The sequence below is a fragment of the Excalfactoria chinensis genome, chromosome 1, assembly GCF_039878825.1.
Source record: "Excalfactoria chinensis isolate bCotChi1 chromosome 1, bCotChi1.hap2, whole genome shotgun sequence".
Classification (NCBI taxonomy): Eukaryota; Metazoa; Chordata; class Aves; order Galliformes; family Phasianidae; genus Excalfactoria; species Excalfactoria chinensis.
Window position 1 is genome coordinate 59975328 of NC_092825.1, and position 20466 is coordinate 59995793.

Genomic DNA, 20466 nt, shown 5'->3' on the forward strand with positions numbered 1-20466 from the left:
GTTTCTAACTAACTCCTTCCAGAGCGCACTATGGAAGTGCTGGCTTACTGCTTAAAAGTAAAAGCAAACAATCCTAGTAAAATAAACAGAGCTACTCCATGCTTTTGATCTACCTTGTGAGTTCATTAGCAGAGACTTGCTCTTATTATGAAGTAAGAAATGAATACACAAGAGAAACCTAGGAAGACAGAAATGTGTTCTTCTGTTCAAGTGTTCAAGCAAGAGAGTTAAAGAATTATATGAGTGTGTGATAGGGCGATGGATGAAGAGAAAAGAGTCTTGAGATTTTAAGGGGTTCCTTTGCCTTTTGTGCTCTGTTTCTGCAGTGAAACGCAGGAATATGCAAAGCACTTTGCAATCTGAGAATGAAAATACTATGAATTAGAACAAAGAGTTATTAATTACTAACACTGCTGCAATTCCTTACTTGGCAGTAGTTCAGCAAACAGTTCTGCCAGATGAGGTTTTTGTCTGAGGTCTGTTTTATGAAAGACAGAAGAAAGACTGTCTGAGAGGAAGTTTTAAATGGTGAAAAGCAAAGGGAAGATAAGACTAGAATGCATGCAAGTTGGAAGGAGGTAGGGCATTTGAGGCATCAGTGATGCAGTCTGTATTATTCATAGCTGTGATTCTGATTCAACTTGTAGGTTTTCTACATTTTCATTTGCTAAATTAGGTGGGACATCACATAAAGACTAAAGTAGTCAGTTGAAACGTAGAAAGGTTTAGATCATCATGATCATACAAAGCTTGCAGATGCCTTTCCACAAAATGTGCATTGCTACAGCACAGAGTTTTATCTAAATATACTAGTGAATAATTTAAAAAGACCTGTTTATTTTTTAATAAAAAAGAAACATATAAACTGACTGAGTGTTTCTAATGTTACTTACAGCTGCCATTGAGCAGATGTTAGGGTTTCTTAGTGGTACGCTAGACCAAAATAAGTTTTATGAATAAACAAATAACTTCTTTTTATTACAAGCTCTTCTAGACTGATTCTTTCCTAAATTCACAACAAATGGCTTTTAAAAGTCTCCTCATAAATTATTTTTTTTGTAGGCACTTGGATTTTAATTACGATGATGAACTATTTTAATAAATAGCTGAATAATTTGATCTTTTTAGGGCTGAATCCATGTTCCATTTTTCTTTGGCATAGTTGGTTCCTGAGAATTTAATCCTTACAAAATTCTTGCTAGTTCTCTTCATCTTACACTTTTTTCTCCCCTTTATAAATTCGCACTGAAGAAGCAAACAGCATGCAGCAGCATCCTTTTCTTCTGATCTCCCCATGTACACACCCATCTTAGCTTTCCAGTTAACAGCAGCCTCCTGTTACTAGTAACCATTTTGTTTAACTCCATCATTTTGATCAGAGAAAGTTTGAAGAGATAGCTAATTAGATGGAGACAATTGATTTTTACTTTCAGATAACGTTTGGGAGCTTTAAAGCACTCTGCAGAGAATGGCTATCAAAGTGGATATTTTGTTTAGTTGTTATAGAAGGCACGTGCAACACTACTGTACTACTTCACTACTTCAGACCAGTGTTTTTCAGTGTGAATACTTACAGATATGTATGAGTGTGCTCTGTTGTAGAGAAATGCTAAGCACACAATTCCTTGTGACTTCAATTGTGATTCAGTGACTTGGAAAAATGGCAGCTTTATGGAAGTGTGTACATCTTTATTGAGATGGCAAGGAGAAAAGATAGGTTTCATAAACTTCTTAAGTCTCGTGGCACGGTCAACTTTTACTCAGTTAGAACTGCCTGCTAATAATAATGAAAGGCACAGAGGATATAAGTTTTCTTTTAGATTGAGTATGGAAACAAAGTATGCATCACAGTCCTACTTTTGACAGAGTAATCATGAGTCACTACAGAAATTATAGATACCAATTTAGGCTCTGTTAGAAGTCATTGCTGAAAGTGTTGATCCTGCAGGGCTTTGAGTTTAGTGTATTAGGATCTGTCACATAATTATATCTGTTCCTTTAGGGTGCAGCCTTGGGTAGCTTTGTTCACTGCTGTGTTTTGCGTGATCTAAACTTTGCATGTTTAGGACCAAACTCGAGTTGGGAGACAGTATGGACAGCTTTGTCTGTTGTGCCAAGAGCTTAATATTTCAGAAGGAAAGGCATAATGAGGTGGTTGTGCTTCCCAGTGTGACTTTAATAGTGTCACCAGTGCTGCATTTTGCGAAGTGTCAAGCCTGGGATAATGTTCTGCTTAACCTCTTCTGTTATAGAATGTGTAAGTTTGGTTAAAGAAGCCATTGATATCAAAGTAAGTCTCTAAAGTATTTTTCCATGCAAAGATATGAACTTTAGATAGATAGATAGATAGATAGATAGATAGATAGATAGATAGATAGATATTTTTTTTCTGTAAGAAAGACATTAAATGTGCTGTCTCAATGAATAGTGACATTTAATAACTCTCCACTAATACCAGTGAGGATACATATATCTAGCACAAAGAGAATCTGATACGCAATTTCTTTCATTCCCAGTATTTCAATAAAAAGAATGAAATGCCGGTATGCAAAATGACATATTTTTAGTGTTGGTTTAGAAAAAAGTAAGACCTATAGATAGCATCTAGATTTCAAGATTAAAATATCATCTTCATTTTGCCAGTGTGTTGACCAAATGTGTATTTCCGCATCAGTTACATTTAACAAAAAGCCAGGCAGTTGTTTGATCAACTTTTGGTTCTTTTGGTTCGCAGTGCTTACCATATTTGTAGTCTCTGACCAGATTAGGATGCAGACTTCTGACATGTGGAGGGGAAGAAACAACGTCCCAGCATGTTAAGTACCTTCTTATGAGTTGCTGATGGTGCTTAAGAGTTCTTCTGATTTCCTTCCCTTTTTAACTAATTCTTTATAGATTGTTATGCCAGAAAAATCAGCAACATGCCTTCATAAAGCATCCCTTTGAAATAAAATTGTTAGTTTTGCCATGTAAGCATCATTAATAATACAGCTGAGGGAAAAAAAAAAAAAAAAAAAAAAGATTTCTTAACAAAAAAGAACAGAAATATGTCTTTCTCTGACCCCCAGCTGAGAGGTGCTTCCTGCTCAGAGTGTGGCTGCACAGTCAGAGTTTTTGGTTGGGTTTTTTGTTGTTTGGGCAGCAAGTTTTTTGGTATTCAGGCCTCCTGAAGAGCTAGAAACCTTCTGAAATAACCCTCCTGACAGTAGTAGACACTCCACCCCACAGCGCACACTTGTGGGTTTTTTGCAGCTTTGCCAGCTATCAAGTTATCAAGGTGGGAAAAGAGGAAGATCTCTGAGAGGCAGACTTGCTGGAAAGGATGAGCTGTGAGTGAGTTTCTTATAATTAAATGTATATATTATTAAATTATTGTATGTAAAAGAAAAAAACAACTGATGGTTTTTGCCATTTTGATAATTCTGCCTTGAAATACACTACCTTATTTATAACTGAGTCTTTTCAGGGTTTTTCTCTTATGATACTTGTTGCATCAGGAGGAGAGTATACAGCACCTGCGCCCATGGCAGAGTCTATGTGTTCATAAGTTGATTGTATTGAAGATTTTCAATTGTCATAAAAATTAAACCAAGAGCTTTAACATTTTCCACATAATCACATGATTACTGGAGGGAGGTGGTTGAATGTGCTATGCAAGCCTGTATCTATCATCTCACTTCTTCAAGACAGGAAGAAACAAAGACATTATAGACTGGGGTCTGGTGATATCTGTCACTTAATATTTTTCAGGCAAAGGTAGGACATTGGCTCTTGGGAAATTTCTTTGACACTGAAAATCTCCCCATCACAGAAGTGCTGTAGAAGCCTCTGCCTGTATCAGCTGCCTTCTTCTGTGTAGGGACAAAATGGCTGAGCAGCTGATGCTGGATATTTGTCTTTTGCATTACAAAGAGGATGGATGCTGAGCAGATTCTGACTGTGGCATTAAGACATGACTTTTAAATCTCAAAAATCAATCACTCCTTCCTCTGGGTTAGAGTCAGAACAGAATCTTAAACTGCTTTTGTTACAAAGTGTTGAAAAACACTCAAAGTGACATTGAAGTGTCATGATTTTGGCTCTATTATGTGATTTTGTTGTTGTTGTTTCATTTAATCTTTAAAATTCATAGCACCTTCTAATCTTGATGAAGCAGACTAATTTTCTAGTTGCATTGTTCAGTACAGAGTATCTCCAAATGGATTTTAAGTTGCTCTTTCAATGTGGATAATTTTGTTACAAGCTAATAAATAGTATGTAAGCATACCTGAGTTTTAATGTTAACATATTTATTTCTGAGTTGCTATCAACGTTAAACAGTACAAAGCTAAATCTGGTTGCTACAGTATGGTATGTGGAATGCCTTATAGTTCTGTGATTCCAAGCAGTCATGGATATTTATTATTTCCTTCCAAGTGCTAGCGCTATTAGTGGTAGATATATCAGGGCTTTAGCCACAGTTTGTAAAATGTCATGTACTAGACAACATTTTGAGAGACTAAGATGTATTGATCCAAAGCCAGGAATGCCAATAGCTGCTTAGAACATTGCTGGTTTAATTATATCACAGCTTAGGATGGTTTATCATTGCTTAGATTATTTGAAGTATGAACAAATAAATGATGCAATGCAATTCAATGTCTTTAAGTTAGTTTGATGGAGGTAATTTTGAAGGAACATCTAGGTTCTTCCACAATAATTTCTTTCCTCACTCAGCTCAGTGAGAGAACCTGAACGTGGCTCAGTGTTGAGAACCTGAATGCCTGCCCCTAATCTGAAAGGAGAAACCAGCCTTTATATTGTTTGATAAAGCAGCAACTTCATTTTGAAACAGCTTGTAAAGTGATGAGAAGGTGTGCAGTGGTTCCTTCTCAAAAACCTAGCATACTTGTAGATGCCGTATATGTGATAGTAACACTGCCAAAGCAGGGAAAGGTCACTTTCTTCTCTTAGTCCATGGCCATATCCACATTCCTGTGCAGAGACTATGTGTTGTTATAACCTTTAGTTCTTTTATGCAGAATTCAACCTTTGCTGTCTTTGCAGCAAAGAGTGGGAATGGGGTACTGAAGGTGTGACTGCCTTTTTGAGGGTAGCCTCTGTGTAACAGTGAAGACAGCAGTGGCAATGAGTGGGAGCAGCTCTGCTGCTGTAGGCTGTCCTTCAAGCGTGCTGCAGAGCATTGCCTCTAGATTTTATGCAGTGCTACAGCATAAAGTAACACTGTGCTGTGCCAGCTCTACACTGCAGCTTCTGAACTATTTTATTCTGGAATTATTTTGGGTTGTTTGTGGTTCTTCTACTCTTCAAGCACTTTGGTAGCTGATGGAACATCCCCCTCCTAAAAATACTCTTTTGACCCAGTCCCATCTTTTCTCCACTGCATAAAAGTGCCATGGTTGCCTGCCCCTTGTTTTGTCACAGGTGTGCTGTGGAGATGCCGTGGGTCCAGTTAGTTGGGCCACTGCTATGCCATCGGTCTCACCTTCTGCCTGGGTGCACAGGGGCATGCTCCCAAGCAGAACCGATGTTCTCATGGTGGAGCAGAGAAGAGATTTGCACTGATGTCTCCTGTGTTTTGTGTCTTGCTCAAAACTGGAGGCAACTCATGTTCTACACATTAGTCTGTGGAAGATGGCTTGGGTTGGAAGAGATCGTTAAGATAATCGAGTCCCAACCTCCCTGATATAGGCAGGGAGATCTCCTTTTAGACCAGGTTGCTCCAAGCCTCATCCAGGCTGACCTTGAATGCCTCCAGGGAAGGGGGCATTCTCAGCCTGGCTGGGCAACCTGTTCTTATGTATCACCACCTTTACAGTAAAAAATTTCTTCTGAATATCTAGTCTGAATCTACCCTCTTCCATTTTAAAACCATTTCCTCATCCTCTCTTCCTGTCACTTATAAAAAGCTAGCTTTCTTGTAGACCCCTTTCAGGTACTGGAAGGCTGCTCTAAGGTCTCCTCAGAGCATTCTCTTCTGGCTGAAGAGCTGTCCCCAACCTGTCCCCATAGGGGAGGTGCTCCAGCCCTCAGATATCTTTGTGGCCCCCTCTGGACCCACTCCAACAGCTCCATGTCCTTGTGTTGAAGGCTCCAGAACTGGATGTAGTTACTTCAGGTGGGGTCTTATGATAGCAGAGTAGAGGGGCAGAATCCCCTCCCTTGACCTGCTGGTCAAACTTCTCTTGATGCAACCCAGGATACAGTTGGCATTCTGGGCTGCAAGCACACACTGCTGGCTCATGTTGAATCTCTCATCAACTGACACCCCCAAAATCTTCTCACCACTATTCTCTAGCCATTTTCCACTCAACCTGTATCTGTGCTTGAGGTTGCTCTGATCCAGATACAGGACCTTGCATTTGGCCTTGTTGAACTTCATGAGGTTGACATGGGCCCACCTTTCTCCGTGCTGTTAACTCTCTGAAATAAACAGCACTCAGACTAGATAAGCTGAGAGGAAGGATACATTTTTTCTTGGTAATTATTGTACGGTTATCATGTGCCATTGGAATGCATTGGTTTATTTATTCATTCTAACTTTGTCTTGTCACATGTCATTAGGCAAACTCCTTACCCAGTTTTAGTATTGCCATCTGCAAAAAGAAATAAGGTTAATATGGGTTGAATAATGTAAAATCCTTGCGTGTAATGCATAGTACACATTTTTTAGTAAATAACGTAAAAAATCTCGGGGAAGTAGTGCAATGTTTAACAATCAGGGATTCCTTAATCTTCTTTGTGATCCCACTCATTGCTCTTGGGAGTATATGCTGCTGTTTTTCGTTGAAGAGGACAAGGAAGGACTACTGCAGAGACACATAACTGCCTGTACTGCTCCTGCACTCATGCACATCCTAACACTGCTCCTATTTGGTACTATGGGAGGGGACTGGGAACATGTTTTTTTTTTTTCCTGTGCTTTAGTATGGTTTGAAGCCTAAAACTGAGAACCACCATTGATGGGGATCCCAGCTGTGGACACTGAGATTGGAAGCATGTCCATTATTTCATTTCTCTTTTACCATTCACAGTAGGGTTTGGATTGAAAGAAATGCTCTAAAAATAACAAAAGCCGGTGCCTTGTAGCAGAATGAAAGAAAGTGGTAGGGATTGTTCTTTTGAACCTTCTAAACACATTTTAAATGAACACACAAGAATCTAATACTAATTAAGTAATAGTATCCTATGGAGACCTGTGGTAGATACTATAATAGTGCATTAGCAAGCCATACATAATTCAGCAATGCTGAATTCCTTTAGAGATCACCTACAGGGAATTTTGCATAAGTATGACTTAATAATTTGTCCCTTCATGTGTGTGCGTAATTGTTCCTAAGGGCACTATTCGGCCTGCAGATTGCCCGTTACCAGAGATGGTGTACAGGAAAGGAGGCATCCATTTCTAGTCTTGAAAACCAACTGAGATGGTAGGGTAGGTCATTAGAAAGGTTGTCTTATTTGTAAATAGACATTAAACATGGAGTCTTACGTTCTGATTCATTTTTTGCTCCATGCGGGCACTTTTCAGAAAAGAACTGCAAAATTAAGTTCACAAAATACCAAATTATAAGCCGGCAATTTCAAAAAATGATTAGGCACCTGAGCAAGTGGTCTGATACAGTAACTGTGTGTGATGGAGCTGAAGCAGCTCAGTGAGCTACTGCTGAAGCGTGTTGTCACAAATGTGTATTCTCTTCCCTTAAATGGCAAAATTGAGCTGTCAGGAAATATATTTTATCTTGTAACTGGGATAGAGTAAGGGTGTGTTAAGTGGACTAACATGATGTCTCAGCTAATAAGAATTAGCCTCTTTTGTTAGCCTGGCCACTCATTTTCAGAGGTTTGATTTTAAGATCCTTATTTTTAGGTACCCGTAAAATTAAAAAAAAAAAAAAAGTCTTGTACATGGAACTCTACACATCTTTGGTAGTGATATTATTACTGCTGCCTTGTCAGCATAAAAAGCAGGGGATTACACCGGTCTCCTCAACAGCATGACTCTGTGACAACAGACCTTACAGGACCGCATCTACCCCATGCTGCCACACTTTGTTATAGCCAAGCTGCAGCAACCAGATACGTTTCTACTCACTAGGACATACTAGGTAACATGGCATAATTGACCCTCTGAAAGCATATGTCTCTGAACTACTGTTTAAAACTGCCAGATGCATCTTTGTGCTTTTTTTAAGAGTAAGGCAACAACTCAGACTCTGTAGTTATAATTGTTCCCCAAGGGCATTTGAAGCACTTTGCAACCAAAAGGTTGTGATTGCTCCTCAATTGCTGTACTGCTTATTATTGCTTAATTATGGAACCGTGATATGCTTCCTGGATGCTGTCAGCTAAGTAGCATTATTTGGTTCTCACGCTCTGCTTCATTTTTGCATGGGACAGGGAAGTTTTGTGATGTTTTGATAAGATGGAGGGGATAGCAGTAGGATGGCCAGCTCAATTCTGGCCTTCAGGAAAACAGGACACTGAGTTTTTCCCCTGCCAATTTTTTGCCATTGGCAAGTCTTTCCCTGCATTTGGGTGCTTAAAGCTTAATGAGTATGTGGGATAAATAGTGGGCCTCATCTTAACCTCTAGGTGTGGGTTCAAGCTGCTTAATTCACTACTTTCAGCATGTGCAAATCCAGCTGGCTTGGTTTAAATGATCTTCAGTGAACTAGAGTGGCTACAGTGTGCGTAGGGTGAGAGAGCAGAGGAACAGAGTTTTAATATCTGGAAATATTCTAGCTAGTGTCACAGGGCACAGTGATCACAGCTCAAATGGCCTGGCGCTCAAATGAGTAGAGAACTCAGTTTCTTCGTACAGACTGCACTGGTCACATTTCTTGTGGTTTATACAAATTTCTGTCTCCATTTAGATTGAGACAATGTATTTTTTGCTTTTTTGGCCTCAGTGCTGTTACTGGGTTTACAGCAAGCCAGCTGAAACAGGCATCTGATTCTGCTTTGTTGCACAGGGGATTTGATGTCCGCACTCTTCACTGATTCAACAAGTTGTGCCTGACTTGCTGAAAGGCAAATGTACTTTCTCAGTTGCACTGTGAAAAAGAGAGAAAATGTGTCCTTTTCCAGGCTCACTAGGCCTACAAGTCTACCTTGACAAATTCATTTTGTAAGTCTTTCGTGTAACCTACCCAAACGAAGGAGAAAGCAACAAGCAACCCAGGGGGTAATTTAGCATCGGCCTTGATATTTGCATGAATATATTCATAGGAAGATGGGAAGATGGGTGATAAATTTGGGGTTCTAAATCATCACCTTAGTTTCCAGATGAACCTCCTACTGAACTTCAATCCTTAGACTTGTTTTTGAAAACATGAATAAGAAATAGAATTGATGAAACACTTTTGTTATTACAAGGTTGGCATAAATTCTACTTAATGAGTTGCTTTTTATGTCGGTGGCTGATTTTTAAATCCCCCTTTTCATTACTGAAATCTCCACTTTAATAACACATTACGTTGCAGAGCACTTTGGTAGCATGCATCTTCCGAATTCTGAGAGGCTGCCTGGAATCCTGCATGGAAGCTCTTGTGTCATGAATAGAATTTGTTCAGGAAATAAAAATATATTGTTTTCTTTGGTAGAGGATGCTACTAAATTGGCTGTATGTTTGTCTAATAATCACATCTAAAGCTGATTATTCTGGTAATAGCCTTAAGATATTATTTAAAAATAAATATATAAATGCACTACTTTTGTACTAATACTAGTTTTTAATCTCTTCTTGTTTCTGTGAAGTCTGAATGAGATTTTCAAAATTGAATAATAATTTGATCCGTTAATCTTTTGAAGCTAGTAATTTTATTTTCCCCTCTTCGCAGTCTCTGAGGCTCGCAAATGAATAGAGCTTCATTACTGGAGTCTGCATTTAATAACCATTATCCATTATCTTGTAATTAAGACTCCCTGTAACGAATCATGAGGACAATGCAAAAATACATAGTACATTTCTTTAATGAACTGGAAAATGTTCATCTTGTTCTATTTAGTAATGAGTTGCTGAATAGTCGTTAAATCCACTGGAGAATAGAGCTAGATGGATTTTGAAGACTATCTTGAGTTTGTGGTTAATCTATTAGAATTAAAATTTCATCTTCTATTTTTATCAACAGCTGATTAGAAGTCATTCTGTTTGACCAAATTGATTAGAAGACCATATACAAGGGCAGCTGTTGTTTAATGAAAGTTTTTAATGAAACTGTACCATAGAGACTTGTAATTATAAGACTTATAAAAGCTTTGACTTACCTTATACTAGTAAAAATGAAAAGTGTTGCAATGAAGGACTTTAAGTGCTGCATTTCAAAAGGGAAATTAAAAGTATAATTTGGCACTGTTAAAGTTTCACTTCCACTATTTGTTTTAATGTGACTATCAGATGTCCGTACTGTCTCTCTGACAGAGGATAGCTCTGAAATGTATAACTCAACTATCTCTCATACGTTCCCAGTTCCCTGCAAGGCTCAATCAACTTTTAATTGCCTCTTTTTCATATTGCAACTTCTTTGCACTTAGAACTTGTTTCTTGAGTAGTCATTTCAGTTTTGAATGGGGAATGTAGCATGGTGCAGAAAAACAAACAAACACAGATTTAAAGGAGGCAGTGTCAGTGATGAAGTTTGATTATGTTTAAATTAGAGGACACTGAAACATGCCTGGTTTTGTCTCAACTTCCCAACAGGTTGAAACATAGCTGCGTGCCAACCTGCGTCAGAAAGACGGGTCTCTAGAGCATATAGCAGCACACTGTCAGAATGTAGTCAAGGCATCTCCTTACTTTGAGACAGCAGTGAAAGTTCCCTTTCTTTCTCTAGGGGATGTCATAGAGGCTTCATCATTCAAATAAGAGACAAAATGGACCTTAAGCCAAATCTGAAGTGGAAGCAGATGCAGTTCCAATTGACTTGAGTGGATGATGCACTACTATGCTATGTTTGAATTACCCCTCTTCTCCTCACGATTACTTTTGATAATTAATGATCCCACAGTACACCTTTTCTAAGAAGAAGTAGGTTCCCAGGGGTGAAGTGTGCTCTACTGCAATTAAAGAACTTTTGTCACTGTATTGTGTCAGTGAAGGATCAGACACTGAAAAACACAGATTTTATTTTTTTTAACATTGTTACTGCATTATGTGAGACCATGGCTTTAAGTATAGTAATTTGCAGTGTTACAATTACAAAATGCATAAGAAAGGAGTTGTTCCCCTATTTACAGTGTTATACAGCTGGTTTCATTAAACACACATGGGATTTTTTTGTTTTCACTTTGAACAGCTTTTAGTTGAGATAAGATGCACTAGTCTGTCAAATAGAAGACTAAATTGGTGTGCAGTTGAATTAAAAACCTGATGAAAATTGTTTCTATTGAGAATGATCCTTGTGGAAATATTAAAATATTGATTTATATGCAAAATTTGTTCAGAGAATATCCTTGGCTTTTTTTTGTTGTTAATCTGCTATCTTCCTTTTACATACATGTAACACATGTAGCACACATATATAGCTTATATACAGAAACATATACATAAATTTGTCCAAAAATAATGCCTCCTGTTTATTTCCATGGGAGCTACAACAGATACAAAGAGAAAATAATACTATTCGATATATATTTGCACTATTCGAGCAAATTCTCAGCTGCTAAGCACTCTTTCAACATAGTCACCACCGTTAGCTATGCATTTTTGCCACCAATTAACAAGAGCCTGTATGCTGTGCTCATAAAAATTTGCACCAGCAGAGGTGACCCACTGTTTCACAGCCTCTATGATGATGTCATTACTAGGAAGATGTTGCCCATGCCGTCTATCTTTATCATCAACCTGAGAAGATGAAAGTCACAGGGCGCCAATCTGGACTGTACAGTGGGTGTGGTAGGATAGTGCAGCAATCTTGCAAGCAAGATTGGCAATGTACTCCACAATCTTCAAACTGGTACTGGGCCTGGTGTTATCATGTTGCAGGAGAAAAGTCATGTTCTTCTCTGGCTTGACTCTGGAAGTTTTGAGCCTTCACCTTAGTCAGCATCACAGTGTAGTGCTCAGAGTTGATGATCTGTCTTGAGTTCCAAGAAATCCAGAAAGATTGCCCCTTTTCTGTCCCAAAAGATGGTGCACATCACTGTATATGCTGAAGGCTGCATCTTGAATTTTTTCTTCAATCAGGAGTTCAGCATGGCTACTCCATGGACTGACAGTTTGACACTGGCTCATAGTAATGACAGCACTTCTTGTCACCAGTAATGATGTGATCCAGGATACTGTTACCTTCAGCCTTGTATTGGTTCAGTAGGTCTTGACAGGCTTGCATATGGTGATCTTTCTCTTCCTTTCTGATCATTCATGAGACCCACCTGGTGCAAACTTTGCCATATTTCAACATTGCCACCACTGTTTCCAATGCATTGAAGCTGATACGTACACATAAATAACATAGTCTGCAGTTGTAACCTACAGATTCACATATGTAGATGAGCTGATCAGGTTTGTTCTTTATTTTGTGGTGTGACAGCTGAGCATGGCTGTCCAGAACTTGGCATCTCCCACCACCTCATTGTGCTCACACCTGTTGTTTGGTTTCCATAAAATTTCAGCAAGTGTTGATGAGTGTCAGTGGGTGGCATTTTTTCCACATGGAAGAATTCAATGACGCACCTTTGCTTCATATGCACTTTCTTATCAGATGTCATTCTGTTAGACTGCCCCTTTGCTGCCATCACATGGAAACAAAATGTAATAGAATATTGGTGGTAAGGTTCAACCTCTTCTGCCATACCACCAACATCTGTCTCTGATGTTGAGAGTCAATGTAGTAAAATAGGAAGCTTTAGTTTTGGAGCAGCCCTTGTAATATATTGGAGTTTATTGAAAGGATAGTTGATGTGATTTCTAGAGCAGAGAAGTGAGAGCTGAGGTGTTCATTTAGCCTATGGCATACCTAGGTTGTTCTGAAACCAAGTGGGTATTACCTTCCTGCTCTAGTTCTTGCAGTTGCAAAGTTAACATCAATGGGGATAATAAAAGGGATGCTTTGTAATTGCTGTGAAGTATGAGGACGTCCTTGGAAGGTGTGAATTACACATGTGCACAGTGATTCTCATTCTAAAACTACCATAAAGATTTTTACTTCCTTTAAGGTTCTGATTTTATAAAGACATCTACAGGAAAGGAAGTGGAAAATGCGACCCTTCCAGTTGGAGCAGTCATGATGCGAGCCATTAAAGAATTCTACTGGCAAACTGGCTTTAAGGTAATTCTCGTGACCCTTCTGAAAATGAACCTAACAGGGTTACTCAGAAGATTGTAGGACTGTAAAGTTTTCAAAATACAGCTTATATAAATCTGCATACATTAGCTTCCATGATTATAGGGCAATACGTAGTGGGCAATGGGGTTTCTCTGTTGTATTCCTCTTTCTGTTTACTAGTAATTTAAACAAAGAAAAAATCCAAAACCAAAACACACTTCTGCCTTTCCTCTCCTGAGTAACTGTCAGTTAATTCCCTAAAACCGTGTGCAATTTTGGTACATCACATGATGTGTTTGCTTTTGAGTTTTGTTTCACCATGTAAGATATTTAAATAGTCATCTCAATGACAGGGTGAATCTCCAGCTGACAGTGATTGGCATACTCCCATAAGCTTCCTTTGCTGTACAGACGTATAGCCACCAAGAGTTCATCTAGAGTACATGACTCTATTTTCTGACTTCTGGATATCCAATGAGTAAATTCTACTCATTTCTCACTTGCTGGAAAACCTTCAAAGGCAGCAAGAAAGCAGATCCAATTGGATCCTATTGTTTGAGATGGAGGGGGAGCAAGAGAGGCTGGGAGAGCATTGCACCCATTATCTGACTATCAAGGAAGGTTAGGAGGTGAGGAGCAGAGAGGACTCTATGAACTGGCTGTGCATCTGTCCTGCTTCTAGAGTAGAGAAAGGAGGATGTTATCCAGAGAGGCTTATGCCACCTTCCATTTCCTATATCTACAGACAAGCAGAGCTCCTTCTTAGTTCAGGGTAGATCTGGACCTCAAAGATCATCTAGTTTTAACCCCCATTCTGTGGGCAGGGTCGCCAACAACTGGACCAGGCTGTGAAGACCCACATCCAGCCTGGCCTTGAATGCCTCCTATCAGCAGATGATGTGTTGGGATGATCAGTGGGACAGAGGCTGAGATAGCTTCAGGGGCTGTTGGAGCTTGAGGAGCACATCACAACAGGTTACACGTATCCTTCTGCTCTCTGTAGTTGTCTGGATGAGGCTGGCATGGATCCCTGGGCTTCTTTTGCTCCTCTCTTCCCCAGTTTGTATCTCTGCTTGCCGTACAACAACTCTAGCCTCTCTCACAGTCTTGCTTCTGCAGAAGCATCATTGCTGCCAAAAGGAGGCAGATCCCTTGGGCCAAGTGACTCGCCTCCACACAGGTGCTGCTTGCAGAAGCCATGTGCTAAAGGCTAGGCGTCAGCACAGCTTTGTACATATAATTGGATACAAATGTTGAATTCACCTTTTGCTTTAAAAGAATTTATTCATGGTATAAAATGTGTTATTCAGAACGAGTGCTTATGTCTGTGTATGTCAGAGAATTAGATGTAAACTGACTTTGTGTGCTTTTATTAACTGAAGACAATATTATCAGCGACAAGAGATTTCTAAATGGTTTCTTTAACAAACTAATTTTGCTGCTGTAGGGATCCTTTCTAGCAAGGCGTTGGCTGGGAAAAACAGGTTAATATAGAAATTAAACTTCTTCGAGGATAGGAACAAGTTGCAGAGTAACATTTATTGAATGATAAGCTGTGGTGGTGATATGAAAAGTGTGCAATATAATGGGAAATAATCTTTTCCTGTCATTATTGAAGGACATACATAAATTGGTTTTTCTGTTGGGAAAACCCCCAATCCAGAAAAACTTATTACTTTTAATAATATAAGGTGAGGAGAAAATTCTTGAGGAGATGAACTTATTAAGCAAAATAATGAAATGCTGTGAAACAGCAGGGAAGTGGTAGCTGGACTTTATACCGCTCTCGAATTAAATGCCCCCGCCTTTCCTTTTCGTGTTTTTATGGCAGTCAGATGTGCAGTAAATGCAGGAGAGAACAGACTTTCCTTTGTCAGTTTTTTTTTTTGTTTGTTGTTGTTGTTGTTGTTGCTGTTGTTGTCTTTGTTTTTTTGCAAAGAGTTTTCAGAATTTGCTAAAAGGGAAAGGATTTTTGCATAGCGTTTTTAGTTATTTATGTACTATATTTTACTTGAGGTTTTTTTGTTTGTTTGTTTGCTTGTTTGTTTTGCCACAGCTTATCTTAAAGAGCTGCAGTATTTCTAGGAAGAAATCTAAATTTGAATTTGATTAGGATTTCTCTTCCTTAGGGAAAACACAGTCCCAGTATTTTAATTTATTGTCTAGAGGATGCTTTTCCAGTTGATGTGCTTCAAATTCCTTTTGGAAATCTAATGTTAACAGATGTATGCATACACTTAGGCATCCATCCACAAAAATATAGTCTCTGTGTTTGGGTTTATCAAGCTTTTCCTGTTATTGTTCTTTATAATCTTATTGGAAATATGCTGCTATCACAATATTTGAGTGTTAAAGAAGGATTTATTCTTCTGTTTGTTTGTCCTGAAGTCACTATTAAAAAAAACAAACTTATTTAAGATGACAGATAATTTTAGATTCTACTGTCGCATTCATAAGTTACAAAAAACAAAAACAAACAAAAAAAAAAACCAAAAACCACCACAAAATACAATCAATGCAGTGAGCTTTCAGGGAAGTATATACAGGAATCAGAATGGTAATTCTTTCACAAGGAGGCCAAAGAGAAGAACTAACCAAGACAAAGATGTATGGCAGAAGGAAATGCAGAAAACATCACTATGTGCTGCTGTGCATGTTTGTTCAGATTTTCTTATTTCATGCAGATACACTTTTTCTTAATTTTACTTGTTTTTCTGGAATTTAAAAAAAAAATGTGCTCCTGGCTTACTGAGGTAATGAAAGCAACAAACTTTCTGACCGGGATTTTGATAGCTGTGCTTTACAAATGCTGTTTTAGAATGAGTGTAAATGGCACATAACCAGAAGGGTGCACAGCAGGTCACCTCTGTGCTGGTTCATGAGATCATGAGGTTCAGGGCATGACTTAAAGATAGGTTTTTCCTGTCGTGTGTCTGTGTCCTAATACACATGGCAGTACACCTAACCAGCTATGACACATCTCTCATCAAATGTCTGAAAGCATGTCCAGTATTTGGTGGAAGTTTTACAGTTCTTGTAGAACAGAAAAAAAATATGTTTCTTGTAAAGAGACCTACATTAATCTCCACTTAGTAAATTTTAGTGAAAAAGTTCAAAGTAAGTTTGAATTTACAGCCCAATTATGTATTATTCTGACTCTCAGGTTTTTTATAAAATACAACTGCCTTTTACTGCTCTTCACACAAGTCAGCTTCACTGCATGCGTTAGTTTGGCATCTTTGACTTTACATAATTGCATTTATACTTACTGCAACATGAGCAGTAAGTGATATTGAGCTGGCAGTATGCTTTTTCAGCCCAGAAGGCTAACAGTATCCTGAGCTGTGTCAAAAGAGAGGTGCTGTGCAGGACAAGGAAGGTGATTGTCACCCTCTATTCTGCCCTTGAGAAGCCACATTGGAAGGACTGTGTCCTTGTATGGGGCTCCCAGCTCAAGAAAGAAGTAGGATTTTAGGAGCAGATCCAGAGGAGGGCCACTAAATGGTCAGAGGGTTGGAGCACCTCTCCTATAAAGACAGCTCTCCTACAAAGAGCTGGGCTTGTTCATCCTGGAGAAGAGAACACTCTAGGGAGACCTTGCTGCAACTTTCCAATACTTAAAGGGAGCTCATAAGGAAGGAAGAAAATCAACTTTTCACAGAGGTAGATAGTGATAGCTCAAGGGGGAGTGATTTTAAACTAAGATGGGAGGTTTAGATTAGATGCCAGAGGGAAATTTTTCACTGAAATTGTGGTGAGGGACTGGTAAATGATGCCCAGAGAAGCTATGTGTGCCCCATCCCTGGAAGTGTTCAAGGTCAGGTTAGATAGGGCCCTGGGCATCCTGAGCTACTGGGTGAAACCATGCCCATGGCGGGGGTGTTGAACTGAATGAGCTTTAAGGTCCCTTCCAACAACCTAAGCCATTCTATGATTCTCTGATACACAGATAGCCTTGGTCCTGCCTAAATCCCTTGACCTAACATGTTATGGGCAAATTTCTCTCAAACCCAGCTCCTGAGAAAGTACACAGGGGGAAAAAGTATTGCTCCCTCACTTGCTTTCACTCACGACAAAAAATTTGTCTTTCAGTGTGAGGACTGAGGCCTGATGGATGACTTGACGCAATAGTCCAGACCAAACACTGCTTACAGTCAGATATTTACCAGAACAGAGTTTTTTATATACACCACAGACAGATTTAGATGACAGGTCTACAAATGCTGATTGTTCTACTGGGGCCATAATGAAGTATTGCCTTTTTTTTTTAATATATATAGGTTGGATTTAAGCCTGCTGGTGGTATTCGGACAGCAAAAGAAGCTATTACTTGGCTTATGCTGGTGAAAGAGGAACTGGGAGTGGAATGGCTGAAACCAGAGCTCTTTCGCCTTGGTGCTAGCAGTTTGTTGGAAGACATTGAGAAACAGGTTAGTTGCTGTTAGTATTCAGGTTTTTAGAGAAACAATTATCTTTCTAAATGTGCTGGCTCACTGTTTTTGCAGAAGATGCTTTTTGGTGTTGCTTAAAAGATAACAGAACATGCAATTAATGCATTGTTAACAAGTTCGCTTCCAGCACAGCATTAGCTTAAATTTGGCCTGTCATTACAGACCTCTGGGACTCTGGTATTCCAAGCATCTGACGATTGCCTGGGCCAGGCTCACAGTGCAGTAAGCAAAGGAGCTCCATTTGTACACATGTAGCCTTTTGCTAATGCACGGCAGTGAATTCCTCTGCACTTCTACATGTTGCCAGTTCAGATGGCCAACAGGAAACATTACAGACCCTTTGTGTCAACTGCTTACAATGTGTATCCATATCGTGGAAAAAGTCCTCTCATTCTACAAATGGTATTGCTGATAGAGAAATTCTTACGTATTGATCATTTCCTGGAGAAGAAAAGGCAATTGCTTATTACAAAGGCTCACTTTTTCTAATTGATTTTATTTTTGTGCAGGCAGGTCACTGTGTTTCCTGGCAGACAAACAGGGTATGAGATACAGTGGCAATGTGTAGTTTACAGTAGGAAGAGCCATCTGCCTGTGATCTGCCTCACTTGAGTGGGGGATCTAATTCAAAGTACACGGCATAGTTGAAGTGATGTAGTATCATAGGAAGGACTAAACCTGTAGGGCCGCTCAGCTTTACTCCCATTCTCTTTAAGCCCAAGAGATGTGGTGATATTAGCTCTAACCAAAAAAACCCAGTTTCATAGTTCTTGTGCTATGAGAGAATATCTGCTGTGTAGGGGGACTGAAGGTGAGAAAAACACGAAACTGTTCCCTTGCCCATCTTTCCTAGCAACTGAGGTACTAACGTGTTATAAGAAAAGTCTTAACAGCTTAAAGATATCAGGTGAATACTGATGACATTTGAAAACCCCCGGTTCCCTCTTGCAGTGAGAATAATACTGTTTTGCTTCACTGCCAGACTGTTTCTGCCTCTCACTTGACCTAAAATCATGTCTGTTGTTACGACAAAGCATGGTGAGCTTTTTTTAGTGTTTGTTTGGTTGGTTTTTTTGCCACTGCTATCACTGCTGGGTCTTACATGACAGCTAGAGTATGTGGTAGTTTGTTCTGGTTTCTTAACAGTGGCACCTTCTTATCTGCCAGGAATTGTACAAAGACTGCAGTCATGACCAAAGCTCTGTGATGCTGTGTCATCTAACACCACATGAGATAAAATGTAACAGCCATTATATTCACAAAAACAGATATGTATAAAAGCAAAGCACAGAAAACAGGGAAACACCCAGCCCTGAGACAGTGAAGAGTTTGAAATGAGACATATAAAAGCATAAGCAGTTTTGAATGCCTTGAATATTAGGAAATAATGCTGAAATCATCAAACCAAGATTACAATGGGAATAAATCATTGTCTTCTACTTGTCTGTTTTTGAAAGCAACAGAAGTTTTTCCTTTTTTCTTTCCAAGCAAGGCAGCAAGAGCTCTTAGTTCAAATCATATAAGCAAGTATATGAAGGCATACTGCATCATATTTTATGAACACACACATACACAAATAAGTATCCATCATTTTCTTCTGACATGCCTTTAATTTGTGACTTTAACGATACTTCGAAATTTATAGTCATATATATAAGTCCATCATGAATGTCCTTTTTTTCTTGCAGATTTTCCACCACGTGACTGGCTCTTATGCACTTCAACACGACCTGGCAATGGCTTAAACACAAAATCAACTCAGGATTATTTTTATAAAAGAAGCCTTTAAAAAAAACAGCATTCAGAAGTCTTCTGACAACTGAGTGCGTTTGATAGAATTAAAGGCGTGATGATCTCTTTTTCGTATACTACAGCATTTAAAAATATGCTCAAGTCTGCTGGTTGTACTTGATCAAAAAGTGGGAAAAAAAAAAAAAAAGGTAATTCTGGAACAGTTAAATAGTTAATACTTAGAGATTTGCAAAGTTAATCTTGCAAAGTCGTCCTCAGCCCAGCCTGAAAAGTTTATTAATGGCAACACTGAAATACTATGAAAAAGATTTGGGTGTTCTGGTAACACTTTTCAGTCTGAGAAATGAAGTATCTAAAGAATGTTTCATATTGCTAATTAAGAGCTACAGATCTTGGAACAGCTTTCCATTCACCTCTGACTAGATCTTTGGTAGGGGTACATTGCACTGTTAATTGTTATGCTGATTTGGTTTCAAGCATTGTAACCTGAGGAAATGAAACTTGGTTATTTCTTTCTTTTATAAAATCTTGGTATCAAAAAACCTTTCTTTTTATTTTATTTTTTATTTTTTCTGCCAAACTTGGGCAGAGACATCCATATTTAGACCCTCTGAATAAAGCTGGCTTGATTTCTAGAGCAGCTGAGTATCCACAGTTGCTCCTGAAGCTAATGGGAGCTCTGGGTGATCAGAACAACTGAAAATCAAGCAGCTTCTATATAGGTGCCTAACTATGCATTCAGGAGGCTATTTGCAGGCATTTCACTCTTAAAAATTTTAGTCTGTCTTGCTTAGAAGCTCCCATTCCTGTCTCCTGTCATTTTTAAACACATTCATGCAAATCTTTGCATTTTAATGTAGGGGGGGTTGATTGTCAGTTTACAGCTTTCTCCGCTATGCTATCTGAACTTCAGCTTTTCCCTTCTAAGAGCATTTCTGTAATTTATAAGAATTGTGTCCTATACAGAGTTTCAGCTTTAATGAAAAAGTGCTTTT

At 38.9% G+C, this 20466-nt stretch overlaps 1 protein-coding gene across 1 annotated transcript in view; it reads left to right on the forward strand.

The window, feature by feature from the left end:
- The window catches only part of DERA (deoxyribose-phosphate aldolase), a 52207-nt gene extending 32200 nt beyond the window's left edge, over window positions 1–20007 (forward strand). The window contains exons 7-9 of the mRNA XM_072348260.1: window positions 13159–13271; window positions 17549–17698; window positions 19408–20007. Coding sequence (XP_072204361.1) covers window positions 13159–13271; window positions 17549–17698; window positions 19408–19464 — 320 coding nt within the window. The 3' untranslated portion in view covers window positions 19465–20007. The remainder of the gene's footprint in view (window positions 1–13158; window positions 13272–17548; window positions 17699–19407) is intronic.
- The last annotated feature ends 459 nt before the right edge of the window (window positions 20008–20466 follow it).